Source organism: Vidua chalybeata, chromosome 15, assembly GCF_026979565.1.
Source record: "Vidua chalybeata isolate OUT-0048 chromosome 15, bVidCha1 merged haplotype, whole genome shotgun sequence".
NCBI lineage: Eukaryota > Metazoa > Chordata > Aves > Passeriformes > Viduidae > Vidua > Vidua chalybeata.
This window is the reverse complement of record NC_071544.1, coordinates 16,634,078-16,659,289: the sequence shown is the minus strand read 5'-3', so window position 1 is coordinate 16,659,289 and position 25,212 is coordinate 16,634,078. Positions and strand designations below refer to the sequence as shown.

The 25,212-nt window shown below is 48.2% G+C and overlaps 1 protein-coding gene across 1 annotated transcript in view; it reads left to right on the top strand.

Moving 5' to 3' along the window:
• Positions 1 to 480: 480 nt before the first annotated feature.
• UBTD2 (ubiquitin domain containing 2) overlaps positions 481 to 25,212 on the top strand; it is a 44,346-nt gene continuing 19,614 nt past the window's right edge. The window contains exon 1 of the mRNA XM_053956856.1: positions 481 to 655. Within this exon, the coding sequence (XP_053812831.1) occupies positions 586 to 655 (70 nt within the window). The 5' untranslated portion in view covers positions 481 to 585. The remainder of the gene's footprint in view (positions 656 to 25,212) is intronic.

Sequence of the window (25,212 nt, the reverse complement as noted above, 5' to 3'; positions counted from 1 at the left end):
ACGGCGGTGCGGGGCGGGCCGCGGGCGGTCCCAGTCCCGGTGGCGGTGCCGGTCCCACGGCGGTGCGGGGCGGGCCGCGGGCGGTGCCGGTGCCGGTGCCGGTCCCACGCCGGTGGCGGTGCCGGTCCCACGGCGGTGCGGGGCGGGCCGCGGGCGGTGCCGGTGCCGGTCCCGGTGCCGGTCCCACGGCGGTGCGGGGCGGGCCGCGGGCGGTGCCGGTGCCGGTCCCGGTGCCGGTCCCACGGCGGTGCGGGGCGGGCCGCGGGCGGTGCCGGTGCCGGTCCCGGTGCCGGTCCCACGGCGGTGCGGGGCGGGCCGCGGGCGGTGCCGGTGCCGGTGCCGGTGCCGGTCCCACGGCGGTGCGGGGCGGGCCGCGGGCGGTGCCGGTCCCAGTCCCGGTGCCGGTCCCACGCCGGTGCGGGGCGGGCCGCGGGCGGGGCCGGGGCCGGGCGCAGGCCGCGCCCCGGGGGCGGCGTTGCGGAGCGGGGAGGCGGCTCCGGAGCCATCGCGCCTGCCCGGCCGGCGGCGGAGCTCGGTGCAGGGGAGGGGGGCGGGGGGCGGCTCGGCGGCGGGTCTGCGGGCCCCATGGGCGGGTGTGTGGGCTCCCACCACGACTCCTCGGGCAGCCTCAACGAGAACTCGGACGGCACCGGAGGTGAGCGCCGCCGCCGGGCCGGGGGGCCCGCGGGGGGACCCCGGGGCGGGCGCTGCGGGCCGGGGCCTGCGGCGGGCGGGGGGAGCCGCGTCCGGCCGCCGGCCCGGATCGTCCCCCGCACCGTCCCCCGGCTTCTGCACGGGTTCTGCCCGAGTTTTGCCGGGGCGGCGGGGCCGGGCGGCGCTCGGCGGGCGCTGCCCCCGGGCACGGCCCCCGCCCCGCGGCCCCGCCGGGGCCGTGCCGGGGGCTCGGCCGGGGCTCTGTGGCCGGGCGATGCCGGGCAGCGGTGTCGGGTCTGTCTCGCTGGGCACTGCTGGGGGGGGGGGGGGGCTCAGGGACGCGCGGCCCCTGCTGAAATACAAGCCAGGCTGGCGAAAAAGGGCCTGCCCCGGGGCTCCCGAAGTTTTGTTTTCCTCGGGCTCCGCTCCTTGTGGTGTGCGGAAAATGATTCCTCTCAGCTCGCTCGGGTCCTGGCGGTGCTGCGGGGCCGGGGTTTGTTTTTCAGCCGGGAGAGGTGCTGGGCTCCAGCCGCCCGAGAGACGGGAGCGATTCGCGGCGGCTGGAGATGCGGGATGGAGCAGCGTGGTCTCTGTCGCTCTGTGCGAGTGCACCCCGACCTGGGCAGCAAAGCCAGCGTGCAAACGCTGCTGCAGTGGCAGCAGCCTTTCACCGGCGTGTTTTTCTCCAGCTGAAAGCCGGAATGATTGCTTTTTCAATGCTCTCAGGTTTGCGGACCCCTGATGTTCTCCAGCTGAGCTGTGTGTGTTTTATAGTCATTTAAAGTCAGCCTACCAACAGGACGCTTGACTTATAAGTAGTCCTCACGCATGCAGGGTCCACAGATTTCAGGAGGAGAATTGCTGATCTGGGTTTGTGTTTTCCCCTGTGCCTCACAGAATGTTATTTATCAGTCTGGTTTTGTTTCGGGTGTCCCAGCTGATGGGTGTTCTTTCCATCAGTGACTTTGCTGTCACTCCATAATGTAAAAATATGCAGCACTTGGAGTTGTGTCTGAACCAAACATCTGCTGGTTAATGCCAGATACAGAGTTCATGTTAATACCAGAATTCCAGCTGCTACGAACTATGTGGGATTTCACAGAATCCCAGAACAGTTGGGGTTGGGAGTGACCTCTGGAGATCATCCAGACCAACCCCCCTGCTAAGGCAGGGTCACCCAGGGCAAGTGACACAGGGACACATCCAGGTGGGTTTGGAATGTCTCTGGAGAGGGAGACTCCACAACCTCCTGTGGATTTAATCACATCAGTGTCATTAAAAGGAATTTTATAGCTCTGAGTAGTACGAGTCTTCCTTACTCTAGTAGTAAAAAGGGAAGAAGTGGGTTACCTAAAATGCATCTGTACTAAGCAGATTTACCAACCAGTAAAAACCTGCAGGAGTGCTGAGCAGAATGGACCAGTCAAAGGAAAAGAACAGCAGGAATCATCACATACCCCAAAGTCTTGACCAAAAAATAGCGTTAAGAGCTCCACTGGTGCTTGTCCTGAGATGTGCTTTGGTGTTATGAGGTGAGATCATGTCACAGAAATAGGCTCGGTTTAATTTCCTTGCTCTCTTATCTCACCTGTGATATCGAATGAATGAGATAGGAGAAGAACATGATCGGGCTTTGGGTGATATTGTCAAACAGATTCCACGCCCCAGAGCAGCATGTGAGGTGGGCAGGCTCCATCCAGGCTTTCTGTGTCCCTGCCTGGTGCTCCCAGGGCATGGCACTGGCACTCTGCTGCTCTGGGGTTAAATAACCCATTGTGCCTGGTGCATTACAACAGCAGCTGGGCTTTCAAGATGTAAGAGATGTGAAATTCGTGTCAGCTGGCTCGTGTTGATTCATGCTCTCAGGGTAATGTTCCTTAAGGTTGTCTCGCTGAAGTGAGAGGCGCTGAAATTTCACTTGAATTATGAGCTTCTTAGGACTGTCTTAAACAATCAGCTCCAGTGTGCAATAGCCTGTTTTGTAATGCTACAGATCTGTTCCTGCCTCTCCACAAGGAGGAGAGGGGAGGGTAGGTTAAGCTGGAAGGAGCTCTGAGTATCTCCCCTAAACGTGACTCCCCAGGCGTCAAAGTCCAGCCTGCCCTGGTTCCGAGCTTTACGAATTCTGCCAACGTGCCCTCACCAAGCCTGAAGCCTGGCTTGCTCTCTCAGGGGAGCTTCTGTCTGGGGGCATCAGCCAGTGAACCAGCTGAAGCGCAAGTGAACCCGGTGTGGAGTTCAGACCTGTGCAGGGAGATGGCTTTTCCCTGTTTCCCAAGTGAGGCTCGTTTCCCCCAGCTCCGGGGTTGTGACCTAACCCGCTACATTCGCTTTCAGATTGCTGTCGGTGAGCAGGGCCAGAAAAATTTCGAAATCCTAGGAAGGTGTTTTGGAACATGATGATTCTAACTTGCCAGTGATGGACTTGTTTTGGAGAGGCTTTGTCTTTTCCCCAGAATGGAAAAGTTTCCTGGAGAATTGCGAGCGCTTGATTAGACAGCAGTGGCCGTGTGCGGTGCTGGGTGAAAGCAGGGCCAGCTCTCAAGTCTGATTCATCCCAGTTTCAGTTTATTCCAGGGCAGTGGGGAGTGGCAAAATCATGCTCAATTGCATTATTGGAGTTGAGAGGAGGGTTTGTCACATCCCTGTATTCTCCTCAGTGGTTTTGTCCATGGCCAGCACTTCCCGTTGCTCGTGTGCAGCTTGGCAGAGCTGACGGCACGTCCTGGCCACGTGTGCTTCTTTTGTCTCTTACTGTGGGCATTTTTCAAGGTCAGGATGCCTGTGTGTGTCAGGAGAGCTGGTGTGGATCCTCAGGTGTGTCTGCATGTGTGAGATGGAGCTAATCAAAAGCCCAGCTTATTGCACAGTTCTGTTTGCAGGAGGAGGCTGTTCCTCACCAAGAATTTAACAGATGCTGCTCTGCCCACCGGGCGGGAAATGAAATGGGCTTTGCAGATTGGTACCAGCTGTTTCATTAGCTCTGCTCACCAGGACTTTGTTTGGCATAGACAGGAAAAGTTCCTGTCTCGATGCTCGATGTGTTGTAGCCCAGCAGAACCAAATTGTGATGGGTGTCCTGGCTGGATTTACTGGGGAGTCATTAAGGGATGTCATTAACTGGTTATAGACACAGGTTTTCCCCAGTTCATCCCTTTAGCTCAGCTCACAGCCCAAGGCTTCAGGAGCTGAGCACTACATCTCTTCCAGCTGTGCCCTGCCAAAGGTGACCGAGTTCCTGCAGGATGGTGAGAGCAGGGGAGAAATAATTGTTCTGCAGCCACTTCCCAGGCTGTGTCACCTCTTCACTTGTGCTTTTGGGATTGCTTTGGGCTTGGAATGAACTGCTGGAAAACTCTGCCCTCGTGCCTGTCCATCAGGTATGTTCAGTTGAGCAAAACCAGCAGAGCTGTGCCAGCTCCCATCCCCACGGGCAACTCCTGGAGGGCTCCTCAATTTCTTTTCTCTTTCCCGAGGGGAGCAGCAAGAGGGAAAAGGAGGAACCTGTTCATTCTCTCGTGGCAAACTCTCACCCCTCTCAGAAGCTGCATATTACTTTGTCTGACGTGGTGAAGCTCAGTGAGACAGTTACTTGTGTGGAGTGAGGGAAAAGCAGGGGATACAGCGGCTGGAAGCACAAGTCATTCCACATTAAGGATTTTGGCTGCAGCTGTCTGATTGCTGCTGAGCTCTCCTTGACACGGTGCTCGCCTGCCTGCTGCAGTTCTTGTCGCCCTTCCTTGGGAGCAAAGATGCTGATTCTGTTTGAAATTTGTCTTCTTTCCTGCTGCCCCCATCACCCAGCAGTGAGAGCAGGGCCAAGTGGAAATAAGGCTGCCAGAATGGGAGATGATTCAAACTATCAATTCCTCCCGTGGAGTTTGATGCAGTGCTGGAGCTTCATTAACTCAGAGAAAGGCAAATATTGTGCTCCACCTCTGCTCTCAGCAACTGGACAACAGTTTCTTAAATATTTTCCTTGAGTGCTGTGCAGGGCTGCGTATCACATGGCTAATTGGAAGTCACAATAACTGCTTTCATGGTGCTTCTCTGCAAGGCTGACCAGGGGAATTTGCATATTAAGCAGTGAGATTTGTTGCTCACAATTGCACTAATGCAGCCGGGCTCTGCTTGGCTGGCACGGGGGGGTTAAACAAGCAGCTCATGACTGAGCACTTAAGAGCATTTGGTGCCTCCCTTTTGTACTGGAGCACACAAAGAGTCTCCCAGAGGGATTTTTCAGTGGGTTGGGTGCAGGCTGTGATGGTTTTTCACTGCCATCTGAAAGGGGCACCTCTGGATTTCAGGTAGTTCCTGCTGGCCTGGAATACAGGGCTGGCAAAAATATTAATAAATCAGAGCTGGCTTTTGCTGTTAGGTCCTACTGGGAGGTGTTTTGTATGGTTTGTTTTGCTTTTGGGGTTTTTTTTCAAATGTAATAACCAAAAAAGCTTAGCATGGCTCTGAAACTTGCTCCAAATCCTTCCTGCTCCATGCCTGGGTGTATTTAAAGGATGTGTAGATGGAGCACTTGGTTTAGAGGTGGCAGTGATCCTAATGATGATCCTAAAGGTCTTTTCCGACCTAAATGAGTGTGTGATTTCTACAAGAGTCATATGTGGGTTTTATCAGGGCTTTGGAATAAAAGTAGCCTTTAATAACTCTTATTTCCTGAGGGCTGGGCACCCACAGCCTCCTGGAGATTATTAGGATCTGGGAATGGGTGCTGACAACCCCTGATAATTCAGTCCCAGGTGTTCATCTCCTGGCGTGGCACTCTGCTGCTGTGACACTTTTCATTTGTAAGCTACAAGACTCGGTTTTGTTTTCCAGGTGATAACAAGGAGCTCTCAGAAACCGAAATAAAGTGTTGTTTTTGCTGTTAATAAGGGCTGGCAAACGAAGCTGTTCAGTTTCCTTTTTGGCTGGTTCCTCCATGTAATTGTTTGTTTGGCTTCTAGATGAAGTGATTTATTTTAATTTCTCTGTTTGGGATTGCAGCGTTGAAAACGACAACATCCTCCTTCACTGAATGTTACATACAATAAATTGAACAGTCATTGTGCTTTGGAGACTTCTGATAAATGGAAAATATTATCAGTTGCCAGCTTGAATAAACTCCACAAAGCAGCCATCCACTCTCATTGCAGCAAGTAACATGATAGCTATTATTTTTCATGTGAATGTTGAATAATATAATTTATGAGTCACAAATTTATAATACAGTTGAAGCCTGAAATACAGATTTGCCTTGTGGTTAAGTTGCAAATTCCTGTGAGTCTTCTTGTAGGTACAAGGAAGGGTCAGGTTGGCCTGAATTGCTTTGGTTGCCTTTAAAAAAGGAAGAATATAAAGATCTGGAAAGTTCATGAGCAAGTGGCCGTGACTGAGAAGGGAATACAACTCCTCTTTATAATTTAGAGTGTGATGTAACAATCACCTTCATCCTCTTTTCTAGACAGACACTGTGTATAAATGTCTGATACATTTTAAATTATTTTCAGTTTGCCACCTTGGCTTTCACTGCCTTTAAGTTCAGCCTTCTTTGCTGCAAGTATTTCAGTTGGGTTTTATCTCTTAATCCCTTTTTTTTTTTAATTTTGTGTTTGTTTTTTTTTTTTTTTTCCCAGAATCATTTATGGCTCCTACAGAAAAGTGTAGGATTTTTTTTTTTTTTTTTTTTTTTTTTTTTTTTTTTTTTTTTTTTTTTTTTGGGTGGGGGGAAGTTCTGTCCCCCAGCAGCCAGGATGGAGCAGGGAAGTGTCCATGGAGCATCCTCTGAGTGTGGAGTGTCCAACCAGGGAGGATCCTTTGCTTCTCCTTCACCTTCCCTACGTGCAGGTGCTTTGGGTGGAGGTTTGTGGGGTTTGCTGGAAGCTCTGGAGGATTCTTCCTCCTTCTGCAAGGCTCATAATGAGAGTGCTGAGGTTCAAAATCAGGAGGGAAGGGCTGTTCTGTGGAGGAATTAAACAGCTGGAATCAGCAGCCTGGTTCCTGACTGTGGAATAAAACCCTTTTCTTGCACTCTGAGGTTTTCTGTTACAGTTTCATCTGCTGCTTCTGCGTTGCCTGGAAATTTAGAGTTGACAAAACAGAAATGTTCCACTACTTAGGAAGTAAATGAAGTGTCAGTTTTGTTAGGGATTTTTTTTTTTTTTTAAATTTGGTTTGTTTTCTTGTTTTTTAAGAAAACAAAAAGGTTTCCCCTCACGTGGGGATTGTGTTTGCAGTGTAATTCAGTGTTTCAGGCTGAGTTATCCATAGCAGAAGAGGTGATGGATCCAAGCATCCTGCAGGAATGCTCGTGGATGTGGGAAACACCTCCAGCACAGGATGTCAGCTGATACTGCACTGTTTGACCTGTGTGCAGGGAAAATGCCTCTTGTGCTTTTTTTAAGGTTCAGCTGGAACCTGAATTTTGCATTTGCTGCCTTGTGCTGGCCCTGGCACGCTCAGATTTAATGCAGGTGAGAGCTGCACAAAAGATGGGGCGCAGCAAACTGCAGGAAGTGCTTTTGTTCTGTTCCCCATTTTAGGAGTAAATTAAAAACTGTCCCAAATGCTGAATGAGGCTGAAGTTTCTTAGACTACCTTAAATATTTAAAATGCCATCAGTCTCATCCTGAGGCTTCCCAGCTCTGGGAGATGCAAGGGCACTGCAGGTTCTGCAGGTAATAAATGCAGGAGCAATGATTGGATGCTACCAATTTGCAGGAGCTGCTCCACATCCACTTGACCTCTCAGGCCCGATGGAAAACATTTGGCAATTGTCCTTCCCACAGCAGAAATGCTGCTGGGCTTGTGGATTAGAGCAGTTTTAGCAGCTCCTCCCTTCAGCCTTTTCTCAGTGTCCTTTTCCCTGCCCATCTCCCCCTCTCCTCAGTGAGCAGGATTTAAAAAGGAAAATTCAAAGCCATTTGTGGGAGGAGATGGGCACAGCTCTGAAGCGCTGAATTTTTATTTTATTTTATTTTTTTTTTGGCTTCTGGAGAATCTCAGATGTGCTGGAGGATTTTTTAATGTGTCTTGTCTATCTGTGTGTGTATAAAGACATCCTTGTGCTGCAGATGAGGTGGAAGGGAGGGGATTTGGGGAGTTTCTGCATGATCTGTCATGTGGTTTTCCCCCACATTCTCAACCATGAAAGCAGAGGCACTTCACAAATGCTAGTGAAAAATGCTTCAGTAGTTTGCAGCAAGAACAGGTAGTGCCCAGGGGGCAAGGATTAGAGGCTAAAATGGGAAAATGTGTCACACAGAGCATGGTAGCTCTGCACATGTTTAACAGGGAAAGTTTACTCTTAAAACATATATATTCAGCCAGCATTACCACCACTTTTCTATAAACAAATTACTTTTCATCCCCTGAAAAGATAAACATTTTAAAGCTCGTAACAGCTTCCAGTTTATAATAATGTATAATAAATGTAGCAACTATAAATAATTCTCTTAGTTCAGACAAGAGATTCTGGAGGGAGGCATTTTTCACCTTTTCCCAGAGGAGCTGTGTGCTCTTTGAGAGCACTCCCAGGGCCTGAAATGGCATCGGAAGCAGAGCAGGGCACTTTGGGATTGGAAGCTTGTTACCTTGCTATTTTTAAAATCCAGGCATGAAGCTCCATCTCTGCTCCCATGCTGTGATGAAGGGCACTGTGGATTCAGCAGAAGAAGCTCTCCGTGGCATTTACTTTGTTGCTTTATTTCCCTGCCACAGAACTCTCATCTCCTGTGATTTCCTGCCTGTGTGGGTAAATACAGACTCTTTGTAAAAGAGCACCTACAGAATAGCAGAGGCTTCCTGCAGCTGCCAAATGCCATTTTCTCCTCTCTGCCAATTGTTTTTTTTTTTTTTTTTTTTTGGCCCCACGCTGCTGTGGGAGCACCTGAGCCTGCAGCAGAGCATCAGCAAGCACAGGATAATGGCTGGCTGGAGAATTTAAGGAGAAATTGTGAATTCCCGTGCACTGGCTGCACAAAGCATTTCCTGGAAAAGCTGTCACCAAGCCCTGTCTGTGTCCCACGTGCTGGATTCGTGCCTTCAGAGTGGGTTTGGGTGTGTTTTTCTGCCCCTCAGGTGCACACAGAAGCTGGGTATGTCAGAAGAGGCTCTTTAATGCAGAATATTGAGCTTTGAAATGCTCCTGAGCCATTGCACTGCATCCCTGTCCCTCAGAGGGGACGTGCCCCGAGTGGGAAGGGGACACCCAAATCTTGGGACATGCAAACCTATTTTAGATGGTTTTTTTTTTAGTGCAGGTACAAATCCCATTCCTACCTAGCATGGCTGTGGCTGCTCCCAGCTTTTACCCCTCCCCAGGGTGAGAAGACACAGGAAGGAGCAGCTGGGAAGTTTTTTGGGAAGCAGGATGGTCACCCAAAGGTTGGGTGCAGTTTCTCTGACTGGATGAATTCCCAGGTGGGATAAATTTGGTGGCAGTGATGCCTTGAGAAGGCTGAGCTAGAGCAGAGACCAGACAGAGCTACAGAATAAAGCAGGGATTCATTCAAAGGATCTCCTCCATGGATCCACCTTGGGCAGCACCAGAGCCCAGCCAGGGCTGCACCCGAGAGGAACCAAAATGGCACAAAATGAACCCAGGATGAACCAAAATGGCACAAAATGAACCCAAGATGAACCAAGATGGCACAAAATGAACCCAAGATGGCACAAAATGAACCAAGATGGCACAAAATGAATCCAAGATGAACCAAAATGGCACAAAATGAACCCAGGATGAACCAAGATGGCACAAAATGAACCCAAGAGGAACCAAGATGGCACAAAATGAACCCAGGATGAACCAAGATGGCACAAAATGAACCCAAGATGAACCAAAATGGCACAAAATGAACCCAGGATGAACCAAGATGGCACAAAATGAACCCAAGAGGAACCAAGATGGCACAAAATGAACCCAAGAGGAACCAAGATGGCACAAAATGAACCCAGGATGAACCAAAATGGCACAAAATTAACCCAAGATGATCCAAAATGGCACCAAATGAACCCAAGATGAACCCAAATGTTCCCAAAATGCACGAGCGCTCCCGGGGGCTCTCACTGGGATCAGCTCTGCTCCATTTGCACCTTGCAGTTCATTGTCCCATTCCAGCTTTAGCCCAGGCACTCCCATCCTGCTTGTTTTTCTCTCTCCAGCCCACGTTGTTTGTGCTCCTGGGCCTGAGCTTTGGATCATTTGTCCTTGGTGCCCAGCTGGAGCAGGAATTGTTTTGTCTCCCTGCTCTGTGCACAGAGCTCACCATCCCCTGATGTGAAGCTCAGAATTGCACACTAAAGCACCTCAGAATCTGCTGCTGATGCCTCAGGTTTTAACTTTTATATTTTTCAGAATCAAACATGTTCAGCTGAGCACTCCAGTTCTTCCCACTTCCACGGAGCAGCATTCCCAGATTTGCCAGTGCCCCCATGGCTGAGGCTGAGCCAAAATCTCCCTTTCCCTGGGCATTTCCATCCTCCCCGTGCCTGAAATGACCAAACCTGCTCTGCAAACAGGTGGGGAATCACAGCTCCCTGCTGAGGGGGAGCACTGGGAGGGCTGAAGAAGAGGAAAGCTGTCACTGAGCTATTTAAACTTTGTTTTTTTGAAGAGTTAGATTTCACTCTTGAGTTGCATGTTGATGACTTGGCTTGGTGAAACACGTAGCAGACTGATTTTGGGTTTTTTTTTGTGATTTTTTTTTTTTTGCTCTGTGCCCACATAAGTTCGTTACAAGCACATGGGTTCCTATAAATACGAGTGCTTTTAGAACAAAAATACCTTCTGTGAAGTGCTGATCAATATTGGATATTATCCCTGAGACAGGTTTAAATGCTCATTTGAGACGAGTTCTCACTCTTTTGTGTGTTTTGCACATCCATAGATCTCCATTGTGTGTTTATCCAGCTCTAAAAGTAGTTCTGGTGCCAAAAAAAAGCTCGAATTTCAACAGAAAACCACATGATTATTGCTTGACTGAAGTCACACACTTCCAGTCACTCACAGATTGGATGGCCCCACATGGATATTGCAGCAGAAATCCCATTTTTTGCTGCCTTCGTGCATCCCAACAAATTGCATTCCTGGTGTGTATCCAGGGCTCTCCTTTTAATACAGCACTAAAATAGCTCCAAAAAAATACTACAGGCCCAGATTTGGCTTTATCTGAAACTCCTGCAAAATAGAGCAGGGAATACAAGATTTTAGTCTGGCAGCTGGGAAGAAAAAAGGAGCAGCAGCATCGTCAGATTGTTGTGGTTTGGTGTTACAAGGCAGTACCAGAATAAAAATCCTTTCGTTGTAAATAAGCTTTTAGTTCTTGAGCTCTGCCTCGGAATGGAGACTTCCTAATCGAGGGTAGACAGAGATTATTTTCTGTAAACCTCTAAAAAACACTTGGACTGTGTTTGGGGGTTTTGTTCTCCTCAATAACACAAACTTCAGAAAACATTCCGGGTTCCTCTCAGTTGTTAGAGGTGAATCTCAAGGGCTGTGTGTGCTCTGGCTCCCTGGGAAGTTTTCTAATTCTCCTAAATATTGGTGTGGTAGGAATTAGGTTGAAGTTGAGGAGGAGAAGTCGTGGCTTTTGGTTAAATTATCACTCAGGCAGCTTGAAAACTGAAATTTTAGCTTGAAAGCTGAAATTTTAGCTTGAAAACTGTAATTTTAGCTTGAAAATTGAAATAATCTGCTGGGGTTTGGAGTGTTGGCGCTCAGCAGCGGGGAAAACACAATCAGCCACTTAAACAGGAACCCAAATTTCTCTTTTTTTATCTTTAACATCACAGGAATGGGTGGGCTCCAAACATTCCCCAATCTCAGCCTTCATCCATCCCAGGATCAGTCGTGATCAGTTCTCAGGGAGCAAAATTCCTCAAGAATTTTTAAGTGAAACTTATTTAAATTGATGCTTACCACAACTTCTTCAAAATACTGCTTTGGGAAATCAGAAGGTTCCTTTATAAAGTTATTTTTTTCCCCTGCTTTATCCATCCCAAAGAAGGTGTTTTATCTTAGAAATGCAACTCTTTCTGACTCTGATCATGTTTTTCCTGATGATTGGTGTGCTGCAGGACTGGGGAAGGAACCACATTAGCATTTTATCTTATTGTGCTGGGAAACTTATTAGCAACAGTTAAATCATTTGCATGAAGCTCACATTAGTTAGGAAAATATTGTAGGTATTTGGGGGTGGGGGAGGAAGTGTTTTGGTTGCTGCCATTGTCCTGCTTTAACATCTCTTGGCAGCTCTGTCCAGAGGGATGCTGAGCTGCTAATCTGACAATTGAGCCCGTTAAAAATTCCATTTTATTAACTAAAAAATCCATTTTATTAAGTATTAAGTCGTGACAATTCAGCTTAAAACAAAGTCCTGCAAAGTCCAAGATGGCAAAGGCTTCTGTATCTCTGCTTCAGTGCTGTGTCAAACAGAATATTCAGCCTTAAAAATTCTCCCAACTGATCTGATCTTGCCTTGAAACTCTTTCCAGGTTTGCCTGCTCAGGGATTCTGTCGCTATCTGATTGCTGTGCCTGCCAAATTTCCAGGCTGAATTCATCTCCCATTGATAAAGTGCATTTCTCTCTGCTCACTGCATTCACCCTTCCTTCCTTCACACGTCTCCCTTCATTATTATGATTTAATCAGGGGATTCATTCATTAATTTGTTTCGTTATTATGAATTAATCAGGGGATTTTTTTTTCCAGCTGAGGGGACTCTTGCCCTGCAGTTCAGGTTTAGGGATCTGCACCATTTCTTTTCTTGTGTTTTGAAACTTCCCAGCTTTTGCTGGTTTCTGTCGAAGGTTAATAAATGAGGAGCCCTTTTTCTCACAGAGCATTTTTCTATCAAGGTGTTTCGGAGATTAATGTTTGTTAAAGGCAGTTGTGGTGCTAATAACAGGGGGAGCTGTGTGGATGCTGCTCAGATGGAAATATTTTTTAATGCGTTTTTCTCCTGCTCATCCTCGGGTCTGAAAGTGGCCCCAGTTCCGCTGCTCTGGGCTTTGAGCAGAGCTTTGTTCAGAGCTGTGGAATCAGCACTTCCTGGGCATGGTTTGCTCATTAGAGCACAGTAATTAGTGAATTTGTCATGGACTTGCATGCGGCCACTCTTGTGAATCCTTTCCACTGCTGCAGTGAAATCAGCAGGTTTGGGTGTTGGGGTTGGGTTTCCTTTCAGGAGCTCCTTTCCCTAAACCAAATAATCACACCTGCCCTGAGAAGGCGTGGGAGAGGTGGGCTCTTGTTTTCAGATGGCTGAAATAAGAATCTCTTTTTAATAATGCATTCTCATTGCCAGTCAAACTTCTCATCCTTAATTTGAAACTGTTTTCCCTTGCAGAAAGGGGAACAGGGGTGAGAAGAGCCTCTGTCTAGTAATGGAGAGTTCTGCTTCAGCTCAGAACTTTTCTTGCAGACACTTTAAAGCCCAGCATCTTCACACACTTACTTAATCTGTTATTACATCAATTATGTCTTAAATCATGGGAAAAAGTAGGGAAAGTGCATCTGTCCTGCCAAAAAGCTCTGCTCGTGCTTTGCAGTGATGCCACGGGAGAAATCAGCTCCTTGAGCATTCTGGTGAGGACCTTTTTAGAAAAGACAAGCTCAGCCCCTGGCCAAGCCCTGCTTCAGCTCCTGCTGGCTGTGGAACAGCTGAGAGCACTGCCAGCACCATCACTGTGCTGCCAGTTGTGAGCCTGCCCTGAGTTGTGGAGAATTAAATGCCTTTTCAATCAAATCCTGTGATCCCTGCCTTTGAAAGGAAGTTACTCAAGGGCTGCTGTGTCCGTAGGAAACACTGAGCAAGCATCGCTCAGGCCATTAATAGAGCTAAAGCCTCGTGTGCTCAGGGACTTCTGAAAGAGATCAGATTAATTTGCTAAAGGTGGAAAGGCTCTGGCTGCTTTAATCTCGCTCCATTTCAGCAATTTAAATGAAGAGGGCAGTTTCCTGTGCTCCCTCCAAGGTCCTTCCATCTCAGGAGGTGCCCTCTGTGCGCGGCAGAGCAGGACGCCTTGATTAAGTTCTTAATTTGGGGGGATTGGAAATGCTTAGAGTTGGATTCACTGGCACAGCGTGCCCAGAGCAGCTGTGGCTACCCCCTGCATCCCTGGCAGTGCCCAAGGCCAGGCTGGGTGTCCCCACCTGGGACAGTGGCAGTGTCCTTGCTCGCGGCAGGGGGTGGCACTGGATGTCCCTCAAGGTCCCTTCCCACCCAAACCATTCTCTGATTACATCAATAGTCCTTGGGGCTCTAACAGGGCTGTTTCTTCCCCAGGAACATCCCCAGGGGGATAAAAAGGCCTTGAAAGGATGGAGTTTTAAGGCTGCTTTGTTCACGTGCTCCCATTTACAGGACTGGGTTGGTTTGGGGCTTTTTTCCCCCCTGGATGTACAAGACATCCAGGTGTTTATACAAGTTGCAGCAAAGGTTTGCACATTTTTCATTTTAGCTTAGATTGCTTTCTAATTATCTGAGTAATCCACTGATATCCTTATCTGTTATTACTTGCCTCTAACTCGGGGATAAATGTGGATTTCTTAATAAAATGTGTACATGAAGGGTAGGGATTCCTTATGGCCAAGAGGTTGGTCATGTGTTCTACACTAAATTCCAGCTGTTGAGCTTTATCCAGCACGGGTGCTGGAGTTTCCTGGGGGTGACTGTCCAGGAGAACAGAGAGGAGTTGAGTTTCAGAATTGAATGGGAAATATCAACTTTACTATGAAAAACTACCCTGTAAAATAGGACTGAATAAAGCAGCAAGTATTGTTCTGAGAAATCCAATTTCTTAGATGAAATCTTTAAATGTTTGTGTGACTTTCACTTTCACTTTTCTTTAGACCAAGCAATCGCCTTTCAGTTTTCCTGAGGCACCTGAGGAACATAGTATGGAAGGGTAAAATTAAATCATTAAGATAATGTATGTTTGGGATGTGTGTCAGGTAAGATTCCTATTTTCAGCTTACACTGAGCTCTTAATTAACTGATGAGCTTAAGCAGCTGAGATACAGTAATAGTGCATTTAGTTAATTGGCTCATGTGAAACTTTATCCCTGCCAATAACTGTGACACTGGAATAAATTCAAGACATGGTGTTAGATCCTTTAACTAAGCTAATTTAATCATTGGTCATTGCAAAAACAGCCACCAACTTGGAGGCTTTTTTTTTTTTTTGGTCGTTCCCTCCTGGAATTCGTGACTGCTGTGCTGGCAGCAGTGACATGGCAAGCGTGGCATGTTCAGCCAAAAAAATCCTTGGGAACATGGAGCTGGCCATCTGTCCTGAGCGTGATACCTTGAATTACCCAGATTTCAGGGTTTGCTGGAAGGGTTTAATGCAGCAAAGCCAAATGAAGGCTGTGCTGAGATGGGGTCTGAACACTCTGCTGGCTCCTGAGCAGTTTTACCTGAGGGAAAAACCTGAGAAAGATGGAGAGGGAATTCTGCAAGAGCCTGGAGTGACAGGACAAGGGGAACGGGTTCACACTGGCAGAGATGGATAGTGGGGAGGAATTCTTCCCTGGGAGGGTGGGGAGGCCCTGGAATGGGTTTGTGGCTGCCCCATCCCTGGGAATGTCCAGCTGGGGCTTGGAGCAGTCTGGGATGGTGGAAACTGTCCTTGCCCATGGCAAAGGCTGGGACTGGGTGAGTTTAAGGTCCCTTCAAACCCAAACCATGCAATGACTTTATGAACTCGGGGTTTAATTTAGTAAAAGAAATTCCCTGGTGGCATCATCCAGAAGGTCTCCGGAAGGTTCCAGCCCCACATTTACACACCCTCTGCACGAGGTCCTGCTGAGCAGGGTGTCCTGGCTGCTTTCAGCATCGTCACACCTCATCAGGGTTTGAAGAAACCATCAGCCAAATATTTTTTTGTCATTCTGGCTGGGTGAAAGATAAGGCTGCCTTTGATTTTTTTTTTTTTTTTTTTCCCCCTGAAAATTTTGCTGCTGTTGGAAGCGCTCGTGGTGTGTTAAACACAGCCCAGAGGTCCAGCAGATGGTCCCTGATTTTTGGTGCTGCTCCTTTTCCCTGGAGGTGTCCAAGGAGGGTCTGGAGGTGGCACTCAGGGCTCTGGGCTGGTGACAAGGTGATCACTGGGCACAGCTTGCACTTGGTGATCCTGGAGGGCTTTTCCAACCTCAGTGCTTCTGTGGTGTCAGCCCCCAGTGAACTTTAAATCCCTTTTTTAGCAGTCCGTGCAGCTGCTTGTTGTGCAGAGGTCAGAGGGAGAGCAGTGTCGAGGAGGAAGGGAATTTGTGAGCCTGAGCTGTCCATTTGCAGCTGGAACTGGACGTTTCCTGGTGTTAAATCCATGCTGCCCATGAGCCTGGAGCCGTGGGCAGTGCCCTGGCCCAGCAGTGCAGCAGCACAGGTTGTCCAGTCAGGAATTTGCACTTTTATCTGATGTGTCTAAAGTTTCCCTGTGAACCGAAGGGACAGCGAGACACAAAAGGCTTTTAGTGCTTTAAAAGTGAAGTTGCTGAGTTGCATTCTTCCTCTTGCTGAGATACAGAAAGCTCTGGGCTGGGTTGGTTTTTTTTTTTTTTTTGGGTAGGTTTTTTTTTTTTTTGCAGATAAGCTCTGTGCAGCTTCCCACTGCATTCCCAGAGCTCTCCCTGCTCTGTGCTGCTCTTGTTTTGGGTGTGGGGCTGCCCTGGTGCCAAGCTGAGCTGCAATTGAGTTGGAGTTTAAGCCACACGCTGCAGAAGTCACAACAAACGCGTGCTCGGTGCAGCCTGTCTCAGACAGAATATTTTTCATGTTGCTGACAGCTTCCTTAATGGTTCTTGTCACAGCTTTTAAAAAAGGTAGCCCAGTTGTGCCCTGTAGATGGTGCAGATTGAAGCTCTTGGTGCTTGCACACTGTGAGCTGGGGATGGGTAAATCGTTATCCTCTGCTGTATCCAGCTGAAAACATTCATCTGCCAGAGATGGGAGCAGTTTAAATTCCAGTGTAAGCAGTGCTGACAGGTAATTCCGTTGATAATGTCTGTCCCCTGGAGCCGTTTCACCTCAGTGAACTCCCCTGCCAGGCTGGGGCTGACACTGAGCCGGCTTTTACAGCTCCTGCTTTTGGACCTGAGTTCAGGCAAGAGTTTGGGGCTCCAGGGCTCCTGTGCTGGCAAAGAGCAGAGCCAGATGGGCATCCCCTGGCCTGTGCCCTGCCTGGCAGCCTTCCTTCCTCATCCCTGCTCACCCCTTCACCGAGGCACTGAGGATGTGGTGACTCCACAAAGGTGTTCCCTCCCTGGGACGTTTTTCTCTGTCCAGAGGAGCTGTTGCATCTATCATGAGCTGAATCGAGATGATTGAGAATCCTCTGCTGGGCAGGCAGGACTCAGGAGTACCCACAGAGCTTTTGGAAATAATAATCATGGAAAGAAAGGATGGTTTGGGTTGGAAGAGACCTTAAAAACTCATCTTGTTCAGGGCAGGGACACCTTCCACTCTCCCAGGCTGCTCCACAAGCCCATCCTTGGAACCTTCCAGGGATCCAGGGACAGGCACAGCTTCTGTGGGCACCCTGTGCCCAGCACCCTGACAGGAAAACGTTTATTGCCAATATCCAGGCTAAATTCCCCCTTGCCAGCTGGCTCTGGGCTGGCTCTGCACCCTCAGGTGAGACAAAATGCACTGACCCGTTTTCAGCTCTGTTCAGGACATCCAGGGCTGTGGTGATCTGAGCAGATCCTGCCTGTGCTGGGATGAGCTGGGATCTCTGGAATACCACAGAAGGAGCACATTTCCAAAGCTGCAGCTTTTATTTCTTGCTGCAACGCTGCTGGCTCCTTTGAGGGGCGATGAGTGACGAGCTGCCCGGAAATCTCCTGATTTCTTCTGCAGTTTCTGCTGAAAATGATGGGAGAAATGGAAAATACAGTGGGATAGCTGGTAATTAGAGTCAGTTTTTCTCTTTGTCCAGCTCATTCATACACCCCCATCCTCTCATGTTCTATCTCCCATGCTGAGAAGGCTCTGGATTGACTCGGGGAAGGTTTAATGTGCAGACAAAGGCAGGGATAAGTTGTCCAGAGCTGCCTGGAATTACCAGAGGAACTTGCATTTTACTCCCTGCAGCCTCTTCTGGGCAATTTTTGGTGTTGAGTAAGAACTGAGAAGAAGCAGGGGAGGATTCCCTGCCCAGCACCGTGTGCCAGGCTGGGAGCACTGGGTGGCACCAGTGATTGATTGTCCCCCTTGTCCCCAGAGGCACCACATCCATCATTTAGCACCAGCACATGGTGTCTGGCACCAGCACAGCCTGGCTTTAGTGCTGCTTCTTCCCCTCTCCATCTGATTTTTTTTTTTGTTTGTTTATTTTCATCCTTTCTTCACCTCCTTTCAGGTGGGAGAAAGGGGAAATTGCTCAGGGATTGCCTGGGGGGGTTTATTTCTTGTGTGCAGAAGTGTCTCTGCTGGGTTTGCCTCTCTGAAAAGCTTCACAGTTTGTTATTTGGCTCAAAATTAATACCTTTTGCCTGCACTTTATAATATTGCTTTGAGCCTGCAGCCTGGTGGTTTAGTACACAACTATTTCAAGATATAACCTGAATTTCTACCAGGGAAGTAGTGTTCATTTTACCCTCATAAAAACCCATAAAACTTGACTTCGTTTCAAGCATTATCTTTCTGTCTATCTGTATTTATTTGGAAAGTTCACGCAGGCTCCCTAGAAAAGTTAATTTCCTTGTTAGGAAAGCCTAAATGTCCTAATAATTCACTTTTCAGTGTTTGCCACTGTCCACTGCCGCTTGTGTCCCAAAATCCTCTTCTTGCCTTGGAAAAATGTAACCACCTTAAGAAGAAAATTGCTGAAAATCAGCAGTAAACAGATAAAATCCTGGCATTTTCCTGTTGTTGGGTACACCTGTGCTATTTAATGTAATTTAAATTGTGTAAGCCAGTGTTGCTTAATGTAATTCAAATTGTCTGCTGCTTAAATGCAATGAATTTTCCCTTTCTCCCTCCCTGTTTTTCCTGGGTTTTTGCACTTCTCCTTTGTCCTGGCTCTTCCAAGCACCGTTGTAATTCAGGATTACACTGGAGAACAACACAAAGAAAATGTTTAGGATGAACTGTGTGATATTGATACCAAATTACAAGGTACCTCGTGAGGAAATTGGAGCAAAATGGATTTCAAATGGGACTCATTTGATTAAGTAGAGAAGTGCTTGGTGATTGTGGGGAGGGGAGCCCTTGGGACTATTACTAACAGAAACTTTCTGGGTAGCAAACCATTATTTGCATTTCATTTGTGTTAGAAAAATACTCTGTTAGCAGCTGAGCCTCAGCAGGGAAGCAGTCTGGTAAAGAAAAGAGTTTTGATCATTGGTTCAATTTGTAAAACATTTCCTCAGCTTCTCCTGGCTGCCTTGGGTCTCCCTGGGTGGACATCCCCTCTCCTGCTGGGGCTGGGGGTGTTTGCAGCCCCAATCCAGCCTGGGTGTTCTCCTCCCTGGCCTCTGCAGCTCTGGGGCTGTGCTGGTCCCTCCACAGTTCATCATTTCATGGACAGCCCTCAAATCCCATCTTCTCCACCCACAGCAGCTCCTGAACGTGTCATTCCCACTCAGAGAGACTTTACCCTGCTCCTTTCCTCACAGGTCACTCCAAACCTTTTTCATCTCTCACCATTTAAGCAGTTGGCTCCATCTCTTGGCTATTTAATCGAGACAAAGAAGAGGGAAAAAAAAAAAAAAAATATTACCAGATCTTGCCAGATTCTCCTATTGCAACATTTCACCATTTTGATCTTGGAATATTTGCCCGTGCCTGCTCTTAGCTCGTGTTCCACTGATGGGCTGTCCCTCCCTGGTGCTTTCTGGCTGTGTGTCCATCTTCCCACAGATCTGCAGGGATTGGGAAGCACAGCCAGGCCCTGTGCTTGTAACTCCAGCTGCTGATGAACCCGTGGAGATCAACAGCCTCAAGTGGAGCATGTCCCACCCAGGTGGCTCCTCCTGGGTTTTCCATGCCCTGGGTGGCTTCTGGAAACTTTTCCACCACCAGACTGGGCCAGTTTCCCTTGCTTTTTACAAAAGCTGTAAGAGACTAATGCTGCAAGCAACATATGCTTGTGTTTCCAAGGGAGAGGAGGAAATTCACTGTGGAGCACTTGCAGGGATGGAACAGCCAAATTTTCATCCTAACTTTAGTTTTGGAAGTAGGTAGAAGATGTTTGAAGGAATGGGGTGAGAGGGAAAACTCACGTAAGGCTGATGACAGCAGAGGTGTTTGCACAAATAATTAAGATTTGAGCTCATACAGGGTTACCTGGCAGGTCAGAAACTGGGGAGGAGGAAGATCCAGGTCACACCTGAAGCAGGGATCCTGCCCTTCTCCAGAGCTCTCAGCTTGGCCACGTTTGATTTGACACAAAACCCTCTGAGGCTGAAATGTTCCCAATTTGATGATGGAGTGCTGTAATTTGGGGGTGTATAAATTAGGAATTGCGGATTGTGTTGCTGGATATTGGCTTTTAATCCAAGGATCCTGTGGCAGCAGCTGCTCCTGCTCATCTGGTCCCCCTCAGAAGAGGCACCAGTGATATCCACAGTGATATCCACAGCGACAGCGACATAACAAACACACCAGCTGCTCCAAAGAGCTTCCACAGAGACATTTCTTGACATTCTGTTAAGAAACTGATTTAAATATCTGGGTTTATCTGCATAAGGAGCAGAGATAACCTTACAGATTCATTGCTTTGATGGGAAGCTGCGGGGAAGGGAAATAAATTTACAATTCAGGTTATAAAACAGTCTGCAAGGATTGCAGGAATACATTTTTCCTTCTGAAAAACAAGACTTTGTAGCTTGCCAGGAGTTCAGTGGGGCAGGCAGGAGCAGCTGCCTCGAGGATCCCAGGGTAGCAGCCTGCCTGTGGAGGGAAAACAGGTAATGCTGCTAAATCCTACAGGAACAGCCCACGGCTCGTGTGCCACTGCTTTGGGGCACTTTGGAAAAGGTCTCCAAGAGTTTGTGTCCAGTCTTTGATCCATCACCACCTTTCCAAGCAGGCCTTGGAAGGGAGGTTTGGCTCCCCATCCCTGGAGGTGCCCGAGGAACTCCTGGAGGTGGCACTCGGTGCTCAGGGCTGGGGACAAGGTGGGGATGGGGCACGGATGGATGGATGATGGATGGATGGATGATGGATGGATGGATGGATGGATGGATGGATGGATGGATGATGGATGGATGATGGATGGATGGATGATGGATGGATGGATGGATGGATGATGGATGGATGATGGATGGATGGATGATGATGGATGGATGATGGATGGATGGATGATGGATGGATGGATGATGGATGGATGATGGATGGATGATGGATGGATGGATGGATGATGGATGGATGATGGATGGATGGATGATGGATGGATGGATGGATGGATGGATGGATGATGGATGGATGATGGATGGATGGATGGATGGATGATGGATGGATGGATGATGGATGGATGGATGGATGATGGATGGATGGATGATGGATGGATGGATGATGGATGGATGATGGATGGATGGATGGATGGATGATGGATGGATGATGGATGGATGATGGATGGATGGATGATGGATGGATGTTGGATGGATGTTGGATGGATGTTGGATGGATGGATGGATGGATGATGGATGGATGGATGATGGATGGATGGAAGGATGGATGGATGGATGATGGATGGATGATGGATGGATGGATGGATGGATGGATGGATGTTGGATGGATGTTGGATGGATGGATGGATGGATGATGGATGGATGATGGATGGAGGGATGGATGATGGATGGATGATGGATGGATGATGGATGGATGGATGATGGATGGATGTTGGATGGATGTTGGATGGATGGATGGATGATGGATGGATGATGGATGGATGTTGGATGGATGATGGATGGATGATGGATGGATGATGGATGGATGATGGATGGATGGATGGATGGATGGATGGATGATGGATGGATGGATGGATGGATGATGGATGGATGGATGGATGGATGGATGGATGGATGGATGGATGGATGGATGGGCTGGGAGGGCTTTTCCAACCTCAGCTCCGTGGATTTCTTACCCTCTTTGGGATGCACAGCACCCCCTGAGCTGTTGGAGCAACAACCTAACTCACTTTGGAGCGTGGCTGCCAATATTTCGTTTTTTGAAAAGTGCTGATTTCCATATTCCCTTCTAAATAAATCCCTTGCCAAAAATACCAACCGTTGGCCTCTGCTGAGAGGGTGACTTGGAGAGTTCCTTCAGAGAGAAGGTGCCACCTTCTTGGCATTTAGAAAACAATTCCTGCTTTCGAGCAGGGTATTAATAATTTCTTACTCATGTTGAAGTGGTGTAAGATGAAAAATTAATGTGGATGCTGCTTTCTCTTCTGGATCCTGCGAGCTGGTGGTGCCTCTGATGTGTATGGTCTTAAATGAAGTCAACGTTTCCTTTTGAGCTCTAATTCCCTTCCAAAGTCAGGAACAGAAAACTGACACTGTAAATACTTTTAAGTGGTTCAGACTGTTGATGTTTGTTTCTTTATCAGCCTTGTTAACAGAAAAGGGAAAGTCCTTTGATGTGGTCCAAAAGTTTGGTTGTAGAAATTCGCATGTTTTGCTTTAGTGACTAAAACACGGGCTGGAAAGAGAAATATTTGGGCCTTTTTACACATTATTTCTTTTACGTGGCATAAATTTCTCTCATCCTTTCTGCCCCATCTATCCACAGAGCTAAATAATGAATATTTCTTCAGGGAAGCCATGAAGCTTTTTGGGGATCCTTGAAGCACTTCTATTAAATGATAAACACGCCAAAGATCTTTTTAAACACTGGCTTGTGCTGAAGGCAGGTTGTGTTTAAAGGCTGAGGACTGGGATGGATGGCTTGTTAGAGTGGATTTGGCTTTTGAGCCATTGGGAGAGTCACTTTCTTCCACCACCCTTCCTTCCAGCTCGGAAAAAAAAGAATTTATCACCGGGTTTATCATCCCTGCTGTCTGTGTAGGAAGGATGGGATCTCCAGGGAGGAGTTACTGGAGGCTGTGAGGATCTGAGCCTCTGCTGGAGTGAGGATAAATCAATTTTCAATAAATCTGGGTGCTGTCTGGGGCAGAGTGGGAAAGCAGGGAGAGGAATGAGCTGCTGGATTTGCAGTGGGGCTGCGGGAAGTGCCTTTAACCTGCTTCCATAATTGATGTTTGGGGACAAGGAGAGGCCCCTGTGGGACAGATCGGCGTCCACTGAGTGGACGTGCAAACAGATGTGAGCTAGAGTGGAATGGAAAAAAAAAGATATCCACTGACCCAAATTTCTTGCAGCGTGTCCTGTTCTGTCTGGCTGAAAATGTCATGCTCTGGCTGCTGAGCCTTAATAAGCAAACAATTCCTTGTTGGAGTGTTTTCCCCACATATGTTTTTAGAATTTTAGGATGTACAGGGTTTAATGCACAACCCCATTGCTCGAGGCTGCCCCAGCATCATCTTCCAGGCTTGGTGTGCTCAGCTGAGCCTTGGACTGGGAAAGGCTGGGCTCTGCCAGGAAACTTGGGTGTTTTGTAAACACTGGGGTTTGCTGCTCTGCAGTCTGCTAAATGGCCAGCACTCCTTTGAAAGGCAAATGGAAGCAGTCCCAGGGAAGCAATCCCGTGGAAACAAAAAGCAATAAATGCTTGTGGTCACTCGAAAGGATTCAGGAGTTTATTGTTGTTGGGTTCTGTGTGGGACACGGAGGAGCAGCTGGAGTCGGTGGATGTGGGCCATGCAATTGTCATTTGCTACTTTTAATTAGGAGCTGACTTCAGTTTCTGTGCAAATGCATCCTCCAGAGGAGCCACCAGCACTGGAGGGATGGAGCAGCTCTGCTGGGAGAGCTGGGGTCGTTCAGCCTGGAGAGGAGAAGCTTTGGGGTGACCTCAGGGTGGCCTCCCAGCGCCTGAAGGAGCTGCAGATGGAGAGAAAGGAAAGGATGGAGAGAGAGAGAGGATTTCCAGTGACAGAGTGACAGGATACTGGGAATGGCTCCAAACTGACAGGGAATAGGCTCACATTGGATGTTGGGAAGGAATTCTTGGCTGTGTGGCCCCATCCCTGGCAGTGTCCAAGGGCAGGTTGGACGGGGTTGGAGCACCCTGGGGTGGTGGGAGGTGTCCTTGCCCATGGCAGGGGGTGGAATTAAATGATCTTTAAGGTTCCTTCCAACCCAACCCAACCCATTCTGCCATGTTTTGTAATCCAAAGAAAGCTCATTCCCCTGCGTAGCTGGCAATGTCACCTCACCAGCAGGAATCCTTTTCAAACTGCTCTTTTCCATGACTTACACTTCAGGTTCATGAACGTGTCTGTCATCCTGAGCTGGCACAGGAAGCTGATCATTCTTTGGTCATGTGGGGTCAGATTGAATAAAGGTGTGTGGCTTAACCTCCTGTGGGGTTTAGTCTCCTTAAAACCTCTGTGAACTTGGAATCTCCTGCTGCAGCAGCAGGCACTGATGGGGATGAGAGCAGGGAGTTTTAATCTGTCAGCTTTTCTACCTGTGTGATAACCTCAAAGTGGCTGTTACACAAAAATAGCTGTAGTTAAAGGGAAACAAATGGGTTTGTGTTTATTGAGGAGGAGGAAAATGCTCTTTAAACCTTGATGGATTCCTGGATTTCCAGGGGAAATCAGCAAGCAGGAGGATGCATTTGCACAGAAACAAAGTCAGCTCCTAATTAAAAGTAGCAAATGACAATTGCATGGCCCACATCCCTATCACCTCCCTTCTAAGCTCCACGGTGTTTTGACCTCTTGGGAGAGGTGAGGAGACTCTGAGTCTGGTTTTGACCATACAAGCCTGGTAAAAACATAATTCTCTCAAGAAATGAGAATCTGAACCATGGGCATTGTATGAATAATGCTCATCTCGCTGCATCACCTGGGAGGTGATGAACAAAAAGGACCAGGCTTGTAAACTGAGCTCTTGTGGAGGCTGAGCTAGAGCAGAGACCAGACAGAGCTACAGAATAAAGCAGGGATTCATTCAAAGGATCTCCTCCATGGATCCACCTTGGGCAGCACCAGAGCCCAGCCAGGGCTGCACCCGAGAGGAACCAAAATGGCACAAAATGAACCCAGGATGAACCAAAATGGCACAAAATGAACCCAGGATGATCCAAAATGGCACAAAATGAACCCAAGATGAACCAAAATGGCACAAAATGAACCCAAGATGAACCAAAATGTTCCCAAAATGCACGAGCGCTCCCGGGGGCTCTCACTGGGATCAGCTCTGCTCCATTTGCACCTTGCAGTTCATTGTCCCATTCCAGCTTTAGCCCAGGCACTCCCATCCTGCTTGTTTTTCTCTCTCCAGCCCACGTTGTTTGTGCTCTTGGGCCTGAGCTTTGGATCATTTGTCCTTGGTGCCCAGCTGGAGCAGGAATTGTTTTGTCTCCCTGCTCTGTGCACAGAGCTCACCATCCCCTCATGTGAAGCTCAGACCCTCACACTAAAGCAGCACAGAATGTGAAAAATAGAAAAGCCAAAACCTGAGGCATCACTGTAAATCCAAAACAG